The sequence below is a fragment of the Watersipora subatra genome, chromosome 3, assembly GCF_963576615.1.
Source record: "Watersipora subatra chromosome 3, tzWatSuba1.1, whole genome shotgun sequence".
Classification (NCBI taxonomy): Eukaryota; Metazoa; Bryozoa; class Gymnolaemata; order Cheilostomatida; family Watersiporidae; genus Watersipora; species Watersipora subatra.
Window position 1 is genome coordinate 65,632,546 of NC_088710.1, and position 18,054 is coordinate 65,650,599.

The 18,054-nt window shown below is 35.2% G+C and overlaps 1 protein-coding gene across 1 annotated transcript in view; it reads left to right on the forward strand.

Annotated features, from left to right (window-relative positions):
- Positions 1-3,562: 3,562 nt before the first annotated feature.
- Positions 3,563-18,054, forward strand: part of LOC137390886 (NBAS subunit of NRZ tethering complex-like) — a 68,520-nt gene continuing 54,028 nt past the window's right edge. The window contains exons 1-10 of the mRNA XM_068077203.1: positions 3,563-3,573; positions 3,978-4,121; positions 6,453-6,615; positions 6,716-6,807; positions 7,105-7,161; positions 10,160-10,397; positions 12,243-12,317; positions 13,078-13,320; positions 14,193-14,336; positions 17,311-17,495. Of these exons, the coding sequence (XP_067933304.1) occupies positions 3,563-3,573; positions 3,978-4,121; positions 6,453-6,615; positions 6,716-6,807; positions 7,105-7,161; positions 10,160-10,397; positions 12,243-12,317; positions 13,078-13,320; positions 14,193-14,336; positions 17,311-17,495 (1,352 nt within the window). The remainder of the gene's footprint in view (positions 3,574-3,977; positions 4,122-6,452; positions 6,616-6,715; positions 6,808-7,104; positions 7,162-10,159; positions 10,398-12,242; positions 12,318-13,077; positions 13,321-14,192; positions 14,337-17,310; positions 17,496-18,054) is intronic.

Here is an 18,054-nt window from a genome sequence, read left to right on the forward strand (position 1 = left end):
ATTGCTGGAGAATGGCTACCTTGACCTTATCATCTTTATTTGCCTTCTCCAATGCTATAAGCTAGTAGCTAAGTTCGTCTTTAAAATGGTTTCTATTACCATCTAATATCTATTAGAGGTCTAGGAACTAGGGGATGGTAAAAATAAATACTCACTGTCACTACTACTATTGCCCATAGATGATCATCAAAAGTCCATTGATGTACAATTTATGAAAACTTTGTAGCTATAATGTGTTTGATCATCGTGTGGAAATAGCTATAAAAACGGGTTTTTGTAAAGTGAAACTAAGGTCAGGGTGAGATAAAAACATGTTTTTTATTGGCTCAATGCAAACAGATGATTGTTCTCGTTTGATTAGGCGGAGGCACGATAAGCTAATTATACAACTACTCACCAATCCAAAACCTTTTGTATGAAGCCTACGAAAACCGCTTGATTTCCACAAACCTTTGCTTTGATAGGTACTTACAGCGTGTTCCAATTTATAAGGTTGGCTTATATACAAATTCTTACATGTTCCCTGAGATCAGGGCTGCTTTTCTAGGCTTTGCCTATATGCAATATAGGCTTATATGCTGTAACATTATGGTAGTTACACCCTCTTGTTCACATGCTGACAGTTGCTGAATAAACATAAAATTGAAATTAATATACTGTATATACTACTTTATATATTACTTTATTGGCCATAATTTCATTTCAAATAGAAATTTTTGTTAAGTTATGCCATACAACAATAATAAAAAGAAAAAAGAAAAAAGGGCAACAGTTAGCCACTAATATCGAATAAATATTGTGACAAATAGTGTTTAAAATGTCCTTCTCGGCTAACAGAATGGATATTAAGTGAAAGATTGTTAAAGCAGCTGGCAATGATATGTTCAGAATAATTGGTAGTAGTTATATGCAATTTGTTCATATCACGTAAGTTGAAATGAATTGAGAACCTGTATTTGTCATGTAAAAAATGGCAACACAAACCATGAAAAAATCTTGAAACCTTAAATAGCCAGTCAATGAGCTGAGCTCACCATGGTGGATAAATCTTCTCTTCACTATCTGTCTGGCTGGCTGTTGAAGGCCATTGAATTGTTTACAGATTGTTGCATGATAACGACACTAAAGGAACCTGTTGCAGCTCTTAGAGAGGTGGCCGTACACATCGTTAGAAAAGACTATTGCAACTGAGCACTTAAGCTCCCAACACAACAAGTATTAGAGTCTGTAGAGAAAGTTTTTAGACAGTGGGCTTCAGCACTCAAAGAAACCCAAGGTTCCCTGATTGACTTTTTGTGGAACAAGTTGACACAGGCAAGCTTTGACACAGAAGCAGCATGTAAGCACAACACGGTAGAACTTATCATTAAAAAATTCCTACGACTTGGGCATTCCATTTATTATAAAGAAAAGACCAAATTAGCTGTGGGAAAATCTCACACACACGCATGGATTCGAAATCCATGGCTATGTGTGATCTGAGAAAAAGAGTTCTGTAATTTCATTATTTCAGTATTGTACATTTTGTTTGTTTATGTTTAAATATTGTAGATTCGCTATATTTGCCTTAGTAATTAGAATGTTACATTTTTTTATGTATTGTATTTTTATGCATATTTTGTTTGTATTTTTTAAATGTGCGCCTGTATCTAAAACTGAGTTTTTGGTTTAACTACTCAATATGCAAAATATTTGTAAATTGGATATTGTACATTTGATTTTTTGTAACATGTAATACTTTTATACTATATCATAAATTTGATAGATGTACCATCAGCACTAAAAGTCCCATAGCCAAATAAGTATAAGATGTCTCAGTTTTTTCTATCATTCTGTTAAAATTATGAAATTCACATTTTAATTTATCAATTATTAAAATAATGTCTTGGTTGCTATTTCTGCTGCAAATCTGTCAGCGTAGCCAAAGAAAAAATTTGGAGACACTTACAACTTATAAAGTCAAAGTAATTCTCAATATGTTTGCAATTTATTCAAAAAACGGATTTTACCAATTATCTGATATACAATTTTGGAGTTATTTTTTTAAACATCTAGGTAAGGAAAACTCCCAATATATGAGAGTCACCTTCAAAGTAAAGAATGGAGAAGTGGAATTGTTGTGGTTAAGTATCCTGGCTACTTTACGAAGTGGGTTTCTGGAGGTGAAAGTTAGTGTTTCAGTAATATGTACCTAATCAATTGGAGGCGTGGCATTTCCTCCGCAACTGCTAACTAGCTAAGACGTTATTGTCTAAACTCTCACAATCGTAAACTCAGGACCCAACAACTACATATTGTGTATTGTACTCGAATGACGATACGTATTCACTTTTAATAAAAATTCAATTTTTGTTCAAATTTTGTGTATACCTGTTAAATATGTACCTGTTAAATATTTATATTTAACAGTTTTAAAGTTTTATGCCATTCTTTCAATTACCATTTTTACATTGCGGCTTAGCGGTTATCCTAGTGCCAGCATGGCTCCTAGAAGACAAGTAACAAAAAATGACTCGCAGCCTGATCTATCACATTCAAGGAACAGAGACTCCCCTCCGTCGCATATTCTTTATGATTTAAATATATTTGCTGAATGGTGCCAAGATATAGAAAATGCGGTATGTCTCAATTCTTATATCTCTAAAATATTGTCAATACAAAGAATAAGGGGAAAATACTTATGGGCTTTCTTGAACATAAACGAAAAATATTTTTAGCTTAATTCTCATTATCCTGACAGCAATGCAGAGAGGTTTGCGCACACCATGTCATCATAACATTATGTACCTTGGTAGACGCTTTTTCTTGCACTAAGATTAGTAGTGGCTTGTGGTTGCAATTGGTGAAAAATTGCTTTATATCCGCAAGACTATCTATCTTAGGCGTCTGTATTACAACAGTCTACTACAATTAAATCAGCATGTTAGAATTTTATGTGAGTTTTTGTCGTTCTGTTTGTAATCTAATTTGATATGCTAATTTGTTCAGAATCGAGTGACGAAGGAAACCACAGCTTCAGGATTTGCTGGAAAAATCTATTCCACAGCTCAGCGTAAGTCACTTTTATTATTGAGTAGCAACGGCATTTTATTTGGATAGGTATAGCCAAAACTTTTGTTAGTTGTGAGCATGTAGGTCACTGTATTTAATGTCATTGCTAGCGGGAAAGGGCAAACAACTCAAGCTAGCAGTTTACCTGAATGAAAGGAAGCTACAGGTCAACTTAAGGTCAACTGATTGTTTCTAGTCTGCATGAGTTTAGGAGTAGATAGCAGTGCGTTTTTGTGTGTGTTATTGGCTTATACAAAGAGCATGTGGTGCCTCAATCCTCAGTATTTACATCTCATGATAAAGGTAGGTTTTGCATAAAAGAACAAGTAAAGCTCTCTGTTGACTTGGGTAAAGAAAAATTTTTTGGTGACCGCCTGTGTTTTGTTGGACTTCCGAATAATATCCATTACATAAAAAAAGTTTAAGGTTGCAGTGTGAAATGTGGGTGAATCAGCATTTTTGAATACTGCATATATTTTTTTCAAGCAAGGTTTTATATATATATTTTAACATGGACAATGTGTTTGTATTAAAAAAACAAGCATTTATTCCTTTGTATATTGGTACATTTGTACATCAAAAGGCTTCTTCCGAAACAACCACAAAAAACCCGAATAAATTAAACTATAGTGCGATTATTCAGCCAGATTAGATATATTGCTCTGCTTGACTCTTTTGCGCTTACTGAGAATCTGTGTTACAACATCAATGTTTGATTTTTGTAGGCTCTGTGTGGACATTTTTGAGAAGCATCGGAGTACAAACTCGGTAAATTATTTTTTCCAAGTCTGTTTCAGGTTTATTTACTTCAATTATTTCAAAATAGTTGCAGTGACAGCTTAAATAAGATATTTCAAAACTTAACGGGATTAGACAACTCTTTAAACTCAACATATGTTGTGATGATGTGTTTCTACTCTTTGCAGTACGACCAGCCCTTGTAATTTACCTATCAGTCTTGTTAAATTGGTGAATGTCAATCTTAACTGGAGCATCTGTCTCAGCCCTGATGCAGAATATTTGGCAGTTCTTCAAGAATCATTCATTGAAGTACGATCTCGTCGAGATAAGTATGAGTCTTTCTTCTTATCATTCCTGATAAAAGGTCTAAAGCAGTTTGAATAGATATTATATTGTTAATTAAAGGTTGACTTGCAACAAAATTCACATTACGGTTACTTGGTATCAAAAGATTCACCATGTCTTACTCTGTTGTCGGTGTAAAATATGTGAAAATGTGATTACAAGCTCTTAAAAGCTAAACAACGAAAAGCCGCCGTAAATTGGAATCAGTTTATTTCTCTGACGTAGTCATGAAATTTGGTTATTGTTTTGCCACGTGATGTTCTCATGTGAATTGAAAGGCCAATAAAACGCTCAATATAACACTTCTCGTAGCACTAGTTTATGACATACACTTCTGGTTTTACCGAAGACCCCGTATCAAATATAGATGCTCGCTACTGTACAGTTTTGTTTCGACTTGGTCTAATCGTTTAGTCGTAATCTGATCATGTGACCCAATACTTCGCAAATGATTTCTGCAGCGATTTTCGATTATCACAGGTGACCAACAGGCTCGTCACTATTATCAGACAATGATATGTACTCCTTTGAGCTAAGGTTAAAAAATTAAACGATTTTTTACGGTTAGTTATAAGATATCAGTGCCAAAAGTGACAGCATTACAATGACAATAAAATAAACGCGTAAGAACAATAGACATGGTTTTATTGAATGCGTGAAGTATATTTGTGAAAATATTTTGACGAATGAGGTTGCATGAAAGTGTAAACAAAAACCATCTTGTACAACTACGCCCCATTTAAGCCGTTTTGGAAAGAGGTTCCCATCTATGGCGGTTTTGTGATGGCGGCGATTAACTCTTCGTTTTTGAGCTTTCAGGAGCTTGTAATCACATTTCCACATATTTTGCACCTACAACACAAAGTAAGACATGGTGAATCTTTTGATACCAAACAACTGTAATGTGAATTTTGTTGCGAGTCAACCTTTAACCTTTTTTGGTTTAATGTATGTTTAAATACAGTAATACTTCAACTTACGAGTGCCCCAATGTACGAGAAACTTGAGATACGAGCCAGCTTTTAAGCAAGTTTTAGCTTTAACATACGAGCCATGTTTGAGATACGAGCACGTGAGTCAGTTGCCAAGTATGTCGGAGATGTTTTATAAGAACAGCATCACTCTGTATTTTTCAACTGCTCAGGTTATACTTTTGTACCGTGTTTTTTGTGCGCGATTTTCAGTGCAGAATTATGTGAATTAAAAGTACTGTGCGTAGACCGAAAGTTTTCCAGTAAAATGAAAGATAATGCAAAGAAAAAGCGAAGGATAACAATTGATATTAAACGGAAAATTATTAAAAAATATGCGAAATGTGTATGTGTGATTGAGCTATCTCAGCAATATGACAGAAATACATCCACAACTATCAAACATAACGATTATATTCAGGGCATTTAGTTTGCAAAAGGACTAACCATAGTTTCTAGACAGCGCAGCGATCTTCACAACCGCTGATGGAGAGACTGCTCAGGCTTTGGATAAAAGACAAACAATTGGCCGGTGACAGCGCAACTGAAGCGATGCTATGTAAAAAGGCCAGTGCTATCTATCAAGACTATAAAAAATAGACATTTGGACAAGTTGGCTAGTGGTCGTGCATTTACCCTTTGTGACGACACCTGTGTTCGTCCTAATCGCAACATGCTGAAAGGGCGACAAAGGCAAACGTTCATAGAAAGGTTTCTCTTAAAACGGCCGGCTGGTCGTGAGAGCGAAACAAAAGAGAAATTAGCTAACTAGCGAGAAACTTAAAACAATGAATGCCGAAGAAATTTTAATTACGTTATGTTAAAAATGAAAGTTTGCGTTTAGGTTTGCATCTAAGTTTGTCTTTTAAGACTTTGATAAAATCCAAATTTATCAAAGTCAACTGTTGTAATGAAGGATAACTTATCTCGCCCTCCCTGGCAAATGCTAGCGTTAGCTGCTATTGTATGTACGGTGTTTAATTTTACATTTTAATTAATCAAATTTCCTTGCATTATTTTTTATTTGTTGCTTTTTGAAAGCATGTGGTAAGTTAGGACAATAACCAACATGTTCTTTCTGTTACAATATCTTGTTTTGAGTGTTTTATTTGCGTTTTTTTAGAGTATGGAAACCATTCAATATATCTTTAATTGTTCTATATATAAATAAATTGCACCAACATGCGAGTAAATTGACATACGAGCTCAGTCTCAGAACGCATTAAGCTCGTAAGTCGAAGTATGACTGTATTGACTACGCTTATTCTCTTTTGTAGACAAATTCAAGACGACGAAATTGCATGTTTGTTTAAAGGTCGGAAATTTCTGGTTGTTTTGTTTTAGCTATGCGACTACTATAGGAAAAACGAAGCTAAAGGATGATGAAGAGCCGCAGTGGCGCCGGATGGTATGGAGTGAAGACAGCCAGCTGCTGGCTCTTTCCTACAGCACTGGCTCTGTTGTCCTCTTGGATATCATGTGCGGGACATTCTTTACCATTCATCAGGTACTGGCAGCACGCTGTCTTTGTTCCATGAATAGATTTTTATTATTGCAATGTTTTTAAAATAGTAATAATGCTTGTGTGTGAATTTTTGTTTGTTTAGCAGCCTCCAAAGGCTGTGGCAGTTGGAGATTTGAGCTTCGCTGTAGCATCTATGATGTTCTCAAAGCCTTTCAAAGGAGCTGATGAGAAGTGGTAAGTCGTCATACGCGGTCTATTCTGTTTCACCATTGTACAAACAATACAAAGCTGAATGCTTCTCGCTGTAAAGTTTGGTAGTGAGACATAAGCACTTGGTTTATCAGGGTCATGTAATGCCAGTCTCAATGCTGCCTGACTGTTTCATAAGCATTTGGTAATTTACAGCAGGTCATATATAGGTCATAATATAGATCGCACTTGCATCCCTTAATGAAGGGTTTATGGGCTGCTTGTGGTTACATAGATATTAACTACAATTTATGCAATTTTTTCCTGCAATTGTATTTGTAGGGACTTCACCTTGACTATCATCAACCACCAGGGATTGCTGAGCTGCTATTTTCTGAGGTGGGTTTTGGCATGAGAGAAAACATTTTTGTCAGATATAGATTAGATTGCCCTGCCTAGTAGTAGCCCATGTCAGTATTGACAATCTTGTAATCCCTTTCAATGGGGCTGTAAGTGTTTTTCAGACGATGATGTGATGTAAAATCACTCTGTTCGGTTGACCAGGTTTATGTAGCTTACCCTTTATTTATTGTTCTTAAATTGAGACTGTGACAGATAAAAAATTCCTAAAATTTGTTTCTCCTCATTGTCATCTGACCTCAATTGCAGTGTATGACACGCTCATGTACCTATATATACAGTGAAACTCGGATAACTCAAACTTCAAGGGACCGAGCAAAAGTGTTCGAATTATCAGAGCGTTCAAGTTATCAGAGCACTGTCACAAGTCCATGTATTTACTTATTTATTAGTAGATACATGTACTTATACAAACTATAATATAAATCAAAGGCACAAATGGCTTGTTTCAAATTAAATGCTTCTAATGTAAAGTTTAAAACGTTTTTATCAAAAAGTATAGAGATTTTTCTATCACTTGAGATTGGTTTGTTGTTTGAGGTGATGTTATTGCCAGGACGTTTTTTAGATTGACATTGGCAAAACTTGATCGTTGCTGAAATGCTCAAAAGAAAAGACATCTTTTTCTTTTGAGCTTTTTACCCACGATCAATTTTGCCAATTTTTCTTGAAGTTTATGCAAAGATTACCTTACTTTACCTGGGATTCGTTAAGAGCAACACTCCGAGGCAGTTCAATTAAAAGTTTTACGAGGTTTTACGGTACATTGTATATCACTCACGCTTTTTGAATGGATACTTATTGAATGTACGCACGTATTCTGTGTTTAGGTCAAACGATGAATAGTTTTTTTTAGCTAAGACAACGTATACGTTTAGTTACAACAATTTTTAAGACGTTTTAAACATTCAACATTCCGACATTGATACAACACGGAATCAACGTCGGAAAACTATTCATCACGGGCTAGCCGGGTCACGCACTTAAGGATTTTCGCCACGCAAATACAAAACAAAAACAACATGCTGTTTTTGTTTTGTATGTGCGTGGCGAAAATCCTTGCGCGCGTGACCCGGCTAGCCCGTGCTATTCATCGTATAGCAGTATAAATCAAATTTCACCAAACCTTTAGAAAAGTCGTTGACAAAAATATTTTGCCGATGAAGGTAATAACGACGCTTATGAATTACGAAAAGTTGAGGTTTACCTCTATAGCTTGGAATAAAGTTGTTTTCTAAAGCGATAGCAACCGTTTCGGTAGCCGTTGGGCAAAAAACAGTTCGAATTAACAGTGTTGAGTTCGAGTTATCTATAGCAATTTATCATTACGTGGGAACGGACCAAGCAAATCTATTCGAGTTAACCATGTGTTCGCTATATCCGAGGGCGAGTTATCCATGTTTCACTGTATATATATATATATATATATATGAACTACCATATGTACAAATTGGAATATAGTAGCAGCTCATAAAATCTAGGCCCAAGCTAAATTTTATGAAAGAACTACCTTGAAGCAGTCTTATTAACGTGAAGCTTGTGTTTTTGCACACCTGCTGCAGTATTCTCTCAATTATTCTTAATATACCTGGGATATTAATGGAGCTCCCACAAAGTATGTTTATTTGCCCTCACCATTTTATGCTATACTAGCTGTACCACCCGGCATTGCCCTGGTAATAAAAAAGTCTTTGGACAGAAAATTTATTTGTATTTAACATATGACAACATTTGCCATTCTAACTTTCAAACTACATATCATGAGAAAAGTGTTTTGTGTAGTTGAGGTAAATTAACAGAGAAAATAAAAACAACTTTAAAAGTTTTCGAACTTTGTCAACAACTGTAACTTTCAAACTTCATATCACGAGGAAAATGTTTTGTGCAGGTCAAATAAATTACAAAAAATAGAACAACTATGAAAGGGTTCAGATATAAATGTGAAATAATTAGCAAGTAATAGCTAAATTAGGTCAATTTTGCTACGATTACAATAAAGGATGATTTAGTAATGATACAATTTTTACGAATTGAAAAAACAAAATAAAAATCCTGAATATATTGAATTAATAATACAATTCTTGCATAGAAGTGTGTGTTTAACCCTTTCACTACTGTCCATGTACAAATTTAGCTATCGGCCTACTGCCAGCCATTTTAACGAAAATTGCCGATTTTGCTTCATGATACGTATACAATTTTTTCAACTTCAAACTCTATCTAGAACACTTTTGTTATGTATTTTATTTTGCTAACATATTAACAAATAGTGCTATGCCAAGAGTTCAATGTATCTATACTTTGTGCATTGCTAAAGCTATGTGAAGCTACGATCGTCTACGGCAGTCGACCATAGAAAACGCATAACTGCGTCTACGGCAGTGAAAGGGTTAAAAAAGGTTACTGTTCCACCAGACGATATCCATCAAAACTTTGAATACGACGTACTATTAACTCTCGATACTGGTACAAATGAGATATCGTACTTTGTCTGACCAAAAGGTTAGAGAATGTCAAAGCTTTTCTCACGAATGTAGTACATTATACTTGTACGCACGGGAAGAATTGGCCTTGACCCCAGATATAGTAATTGAACCTTAGGAAAAATATTTCTTAACAGGGATGTCGTAACGTGTGGCCGCATCGGTAAAATAATCGGCGTGTGCTATAGCTACAGTATATCTATAGCCGGAATGCAGACACACGACATACTTTGAGAAATATGTATGAGCCCGACTTCTTGTCGAATTTTACACCCTCTTTTGCATTCTTTGACAACTCTACAAATCTATTATGATACTTTCTTGTGAAAAATCATATTTGAATGTACACGCATTTCAAATTGAGCGTGTTTGATATTGCTGTTAACAATTGATTTGTCATTTCAACCTCTTTATGAAACGAAAGTTGACCGAAGGAACTGTAATGGATTGCTATAATGCATTCTATAATATTCTCCTTTGTCACCATGTTATAGCATTGAAGAGGAGTCCTACGAGATGGCTCATCAATTTCAGTTCAGTTTCACCTATCCTCAGGGAGTCAGTTCGGCTGTCTATAGCGAGAGACATTCTCTGCTGATAGTAACAGGTCTTGTTAGCCCCACGTCTGATATGCTCAAGACAAAGGCAGGCCAGGAGGGAATAACTGCATGGAGGGTTCTGTCAGGAAGACCATATTATAAAAGAATCACAGACTATGACCAAGATGGCATGGTGAGTCATAGCCTGTCTTGACAAACTGTTGTTTTTGCAGAGTTGTCCCCGTCGCGCGGGCGAGCAACACAACAGCTTGTCACAAGTCGTACTGCACCTGATGCATCAGCTGCACTTATAGGGAGTTGTTCTCTTCCGTCTATGCGGCTATGTTGCGATGTTATGTCGGTCGCTCCATTGGTAATCATAACGGATTTAGCGCAAAAATTTATGTAGAAAAAAATAAGATTACAACGTTTAACCAGCGACCAGTCTCCGCGGTAAACTTTAGTAGAACTTGAGAACTTAGGAAACAACAGCGACTAAACATGTCGTTATTTGTGCGCTCAGTCAGTTTAATTTCTATTTTTGTATCAGTCAGTTTCATTTGTTCTTATGGATTTCATTTTCAATTTATTTTATTCTTAGGTTTTACTAAAGTTTATAACAGAGTTGTAAACAACCAACAGTCTTTGGTTAAACGTTGTAATCTTATTTTTTTCTACATAAACTTTTGCGCGAAATCAGTTATGATTACCAATGGAGCGACCGATATAACATCGCAACTAAGCCGCATAGACGGAAGAGAACAACTCCCTATAAGTGCAGCTGATGCATCAGGTGCAGTACATCTTGTGACAAGCTGTTGTGTTGCTCGCCCGCTCGACAAGAGACAACTCCGCAAAAACAACAGTTTGTCAAGACAGGCTAGGTGAGTCACCGATAGCGCTCAGCGCTTTGCAATACACTGTATATCCCCGCATATAAGCCTATCTTGCATATAAGCCAACCTTATAAATCGTACCATGCTGTACGTATCTATCAGAGCAATAGGTTGCAAAAATGGAGCGGCTTCTGCAAGCTTAGTACAAAACGTTTCTTATTGGCGAGTAGTTGTATTATTAGCTTATCGTGTCTCGACTTAATCGAAGGTAAACAATCGTCTATCGCCCTTGAGCTAATGGAAAACGTGTCTGCATCTCGCGTTGACCTTAATTTCGCTTTTTGAAAGCCCATTTTTATAGCTATTTGCTCTTCGCGAAGATCAGAACCATTAGAGCTATGTATGTTTCACAAAATGTAAATCAATGGACTTCCGATGATCATTTATTGGGCAATAGTAGTAGCCACAGTAAATAATTATTTTTAAAAGTAACAATGATGTCATAAGCTATAATAGTAATAGTGGTAACTCATCTGACTCGGAACATGCTTAACTTGTCATCCAGGTTTCACAACTTGTAGACCAATGAACTTCTGATGATTATTTATTGGACAATAGTAGCATTGACAATGAGTATTTATTTTAAAAGTAATAATAATGTCTCAAGCTGTAGTATTAGTGGTAACTCGTCTGACTCGGAACTTGCCTAACTTGTCAACCGCAGGAGTATAAAGAAGACAAAAACATGTCCCAACTGATTCTGCAACACATTTGTGGCTTTTTATGGCATTAGATGTACAGATGATGTACAATTTTATGCTAATCAATTTGGTCAAATGTTATTACAACTTATATGTGCCAATGTCAAATATTTGGGTTTACCAAATATTTGTCTCCATGAAAATTTATTTGCTAGCAAAGGTATTAATTATAGTAGTAATTGTTTATTTACTTTTAATGGTTTGACTTTTATTAATAGAGTTGAGTTAATAAAGGTTTGAGTTGGAGTTGTTAAAATTAAGTTAGCATAGAGTCATTTCGTTTGCTCTCAATCAGAGTTACCCGTGTATGAGTCGGACTCCTAAATTATGTAAAACTTGCATTTGGAATCTGATTATATGCGGTGATATACGATAGTTTACCCATTGTGTTCTGTAGTCGGAATGTATTTGAAGTTATCATACTTTAATTTTTGTGTATAGGGTGGTGCAGGTCGAGGTTTCATAAAGAAGTTCACCTCAGCAATGTATGGTGCAATATATGGAGATGGAATGCAGGTGAATATGTTTCACTTTTGTTTGTCAGTCCTGTGTGTTTCTTGCTTTATTATTCAAGCTTTTTTATGTAAAGGTGTAGCTGTGCTACACACCTGTTGCCGTGGTGGTATTGATTTAACAGAGTGCGTGCAAAAAAGATGTCTGTGATAGTCTGTCAACCCTAGTTTTGCTCAATTTGTATCACTATATACAGGTTCACCATTTGGTTATAAGATTCCACCAATGTATGTCTTAAAAATTACGTCTGCAATGCACTGGTAGTCATAAGGAATTGGAAAGTGTAAAAATTCAGGTTGCAAATATTATTTTTTTGCTATTTAGAAAACATGCACTCATTGTCACAAATAAGTTTATGCAAGCTAATGTTAAACTCTCTCACTCGGCCAACCGTAAATGATTATTAAAAATGATCGTTGCTTTTAATTGTTGTGTTTAGAGGATGTTCTTTCGACAAACTGCTATGAATTTTAATTATTGCTGGCTTCCCATCGTGCATATTCTTAACTATAATAGTGATAAATATCATGTTATTTAGTCGGAAGGTTGACTCCTGTTAAATGATGTATGTCACAAAATGTTTTTTTAATTTTCACATACAAATAGGAAGTGGAAGCTAAACAATTTGTGAGTTGTATCTCTTGAAAACAATTACAATTTAATGATCATATCTATTATTAGGTCTTATTAGGTCATAGGTCTTATTACTCTGTTATGTTGATAAATTACATTAGCTATATTCACACTGCTTGTGTGGTTGCAGGAACTCGTACTCAAATCTTGTCTTTCTCCTGATGGCAATCACTTGCTGACGCTGTCAACTGAAAGCAAGCTTTGCCTCTATCAGATGCCATCTCTGACATTGATTAACAGCTGGAGTGCTGATCACCAGCCATGTGCGGATCAGCAAAGTCCGACACTAGCGGAAAGTTCTAGAAAGACTAAATATCTGCAGGAACACTCTCACTATTACAAACTCCTAGATATTGCCTGGTGGTCTGATAAGGTATTGCACAGACTTAGCTTGTAGACCTTTTTTCAGCCGTCCATATCTTGTGTGGAGAGTGACTAGAGACCTTAGAAATTCTTTTCATAAACTGAGGCTGACTTTAAAAGGACAGTCAATACTAGCGAGTCTCACATTGGTCTCTGTAGAAATGCTACTAGGTTAATCATGGTCATCGTCATTGAATTGTGGGATAAAGCATAGGAGTTTGTGTCTTTACATCTCATTACCTTTCAGAGTATAAAATCACATACAAAATGCTGAGAACATTTTCAGTTTTTGTCTACTACGTTATTGGTTAGTTTTCATCTTTAATGAGACTCATCTGCTGCATTATTGGTCAATTTTTGTATGCCTTATAAGTGGTTTTCTACTTTACTGGTCAGTTTTTGCATGCCATGAAAGTGGTTTCCTACCTTATCAATCGGTTGAAACACGTATAGCCTAGCGGATCTGTGACAGTTGCTTTGTACTTCTTGCCGTTCTTATTGGTCAAGGAATGTGTATACTAATACTTGATGTCAGAGGTCATGAAGGTCAGAGGTCTGCATAGACCTCATTACAAAGATTGCATGCTCATCTCATTACAAAGATTACTTACCAATTTGGGAGTGCTTTTTTAACAAGCTTCAAGTATTTAGGTCTCATCATGGCTAGTCAGCGTCTCTGTCTGTACCATTCAATGATTGGCAGGCCAAAACTTTCACATCTAAATAAGATTGTCACTTGAATCGTAACATAAGAATGTCTCGTGTTGGAAATTATAGAGTTCATTTGCCACGCACACTATTGAAGCATACTTACTATTGTTTCTATAGCTTGACAAATAGCTAATTTAAATGTATAACTAGCCTTATTTTTAATTTGTGCAGGAAGTGATACTGGCCAGGTACTCCGGCGCTGTGTTAGTTGCTGACATTGAAAATCTCTCCAACAGGCTTGGAGAGTTTCCTGAGTGGTTTGAGGCCTGTCCTCAGGTCCAGGATGCGCACGATGGCGGGTTTCTTTCTCTCGAGGTGTGTGGGAATTCTGGTTAAACATAGACATAATTGTTCATACTATTGTCTGAATAGTTTACTCATTCATTTGGTTAATGTATAAATGAACATTATCGGATCCATCATGGTTTGAGTCCTTATATGAGTAAGTACTTATGTACTTACTCATATAAGTAGTAAGATAATAGGTGCTATATGTAATATAATATACTATATACTACTGAAGTACTATAAAATAATATATGTACTCAAGTGCTTATATAATCAATGAACAACAACTGCCGAAGTCTCCAAATTTGTTCTTGTTGCCACTGAGATCACTCTTTCTTGCTGCCTTTTTCTTCAACTCAACTTATGCACATTGTTTTACACATAGAAATGTTATTTATTGGTATGTGCATACTTTGATTTCTGCAGTACAAGTTGCCCTCGCTTAATGATAGGGTTACGCTCTGAAGACCCAATCGTTAAGCGATTTCGTTGTTACACGAACCTCAGTCGATCCTCCATCGATAAACATTGTACGTGGTGGTAGGCTAATGTATTACATACATACATGTATAGGTTATTTACATTGCACTGTACCTCTTCACCTTTTCTCTTTCTTTCCTCAATGCATTTTTAATAATAAGTAAAAACTTTTAACGAGGGCAACTGAGTTGCAACACATGTAACTTTTTCATGTACGCAATCATGTAAACAAATATTACTCTACCTTGGAGTACATTGCGGTAAATGTTACGTATTTTAACCTATTCTCTTTTTTCTTGGCATTTTTCTTTTCATTTAGCATTTGTATATACCTTTTGCTTATTTTTGTTGATGTTTTTATTACGGTAGATATTAGGCTAACACCTGGTACCATCTATGCCTAAATGCTGATATTAGCCTCACACTTGATCACATACGTGCACAAAAACAATGTCATGGCATCGTACATGTGGAATGTTTCTACATTCAGTCAAAGCATATTTTTAACATGCTGTCACCCCGAGTCATCGTCATTAAGAGAGGTCAACTTGTACGATGAATGTATAGCTCTAGCCGTCTTCGACCTAACCCAGTATTAGTATTTGGGTAAGATTTTTTTATCATGAGAGTCGCCAGATTTTGGAATTTCCTATTAAGATTTGACAGAAATATACTGTAACATGTAATTTTATGACAAAGTTCTTTATTTTCATAATCTCCACATTCTATTCCATTAAAAACCGTACAATATAAGGAATGTTTATATAACAATGAAATTAAAATAGAGGTTTTGATGGTTGTTGCGGTCGCCATGATAGTACATCGAAAAGTATCATTCAGTTTATCGTCGTTGTTCTTTGCATAAATAGAAAATATAAATTTCAAAATTTTACCAAATTAAAGTGAAACTATAGTGAAACAACTTTTGTTACAGTTTAAATATAATTCGCAAGCGTTTTAATTTCTAAGCACCAGTTTTACCGTTATTAACACCTGCAAAACGGCGTCACACTGGTCATTAAAATTTGCATCGATGGTAATAGGCTCGCTTGGAAAAATTATTATTATTACCTCACTACTCCATCCAGACAAACTTTTAGTAAAATAGAAAATTTGACACATCTAGCATCTTTTTACAACAATGATTGGCCTTGAAACACCAACGTTGCTGCAAAAAAATTTACATCGTGAATTTGGCACTCTAATTCAACATTGATTCTCACGACCTGCCGCGCTAATTTAAAATTATCCCAGTTTCCATCTTCAACAATAAAAAAGAGCATATACTTTATTTGCACAATAGAATATACAGAAAAATGTAGAAGAGATCTTTGTAAATTGCTCTCTATTCAATAACATAGACTAGTTTTACACCTTTTTGAATATATTAATACTGATGTGGGTATGTATGAGCAAGGATGATTGTCACAGTCGGTAACTTTTAGCGTATGTATAACTACATTTCTGTTGGTGATTTGCGTTGTAAACAAATACCCAAACTGGTAGCCAATTTAAATTTAAAATAAAGATTTTATATAATATGATGCAAACTACGTGCTTGTCTTACACTAATGTTAGGTTAATGTGCTTTTGATATTATTCTTGTCACTTGTTATCTTGTAAATAACAATTGTCGATAGATAGTAAATAGTAAGATTGTAAAACTTTACATCAAATTGAATAGTATTTTTTAAATATAATATCTAACAAGATTTTATACTTTTAATATATAATGTATTACATTATATTCTTTGTTAATTTGAATTTAGTTTTCCATTTACTATCTGAATAGTCATTATTATATTTGTTATAAATATGAAATAATATTATTAATACTGGTTACATCATTATTATTTAATATCAACATATATTAATAATAATAATATCAATATAACATATGCCATTTCAAATGGGCCTTTAAGAAAAAGGCCACTTGATTAAAAGAATGCAAAACTTATCGAAAGCTTTACAAAGAGCAGGAAGAATAAGCTGAAAACAACAATCAATGGTGCCATAAATATTATTACATATGGCTGAGAAAGAGAGACAACTTGAGAGAGAGGAAGTATTTAAAACACCAAAACAGTGTACTATATTCCTGCAAGTCAGTAAACATAAGGTGCTACAACATGCCGTGCTATAGAGTTGATTAGTGTCTTATGACTATCATGCTGCCCTTTTGTCGCATGTATTTACATTTCGATGAGACATCACAAAATTGTCAATATATCATGGGCCATTAGGCTAATTATAGAAATGTTTGAAGTTTTAGTTAGATAAGATGTTGTATTATCACATACAAAAATTTGAGAATGTTTAAAAAACTTTGACAAATCTTCCAAGTTTTATGCAAGATTCTCATAAATAAAAAATCTTACCCATTTGTAAAGTTTTTTTTCGACAGCTCCGTAGCATGAGGACTTTTTGCAAATTTTGAGATTTCAGTTGTCCTCTCTTGTAATGTTTTTCTCAGTACCTCCTCTCGCTTAAATTTTACAAGATATGATTTTAATACTGGTAGTGTGAGAGTCGTCTACTGTCGAGCAGAAAGAGAACGGTCAGTGAAGGTACAGCTTCTGCCGAGGAGTCGGGGAGTGAGGATGAGGAGGCCAGCTCTATCCTTAGTAGGACCAACAGAGTGTTAAGAGAGACACTCTTCTATATCACTGATATGGACAGGTTTGAGCCTCCTAAGAAGCGGACGAGGTATGCAACTCTCAATTTCTACACATCTTATTGCATATGAGATCTTGAAATGTACTGAACTTGTTTTAAAGTTTTGTAATGCTTTCAAGGACATTTACACTGTAAGATGATTGAAGGGCCATTTAATTACGTATGTACATCGCCTGTTTTCAATGTGATAATGTTAGTTAGGCATTATCACTTGCAAGTGCTCCTGCAGAATGCTCAGACAAGTTTTAATTATTTATTTAAAAACACTTGAGCAGGAGGTAAATTTGTGTATGCCTACATATACACCTTATCGAAAGAAATATAAAAAGTCAATTGTCCTACCTGTGAGTAAGCCCGCCCCTTAGTTCTATCGTTCCAATTTGTAATTTGTTTATACTGCACTGTACTAATTAGCGTTCACACTGATGGTCTACACAGATATCATTTTATGCTTTTATGTATATTTTTGGGGCTTTAGATGAAGACTAATGTTTATAGAATTTGTTTTTAAGTTTGGCGACAAACCAACATTAAACATAGTGGTATGGGACTACTGGTTTAAGTATGGGATGAGTTGATCATGGGCTGA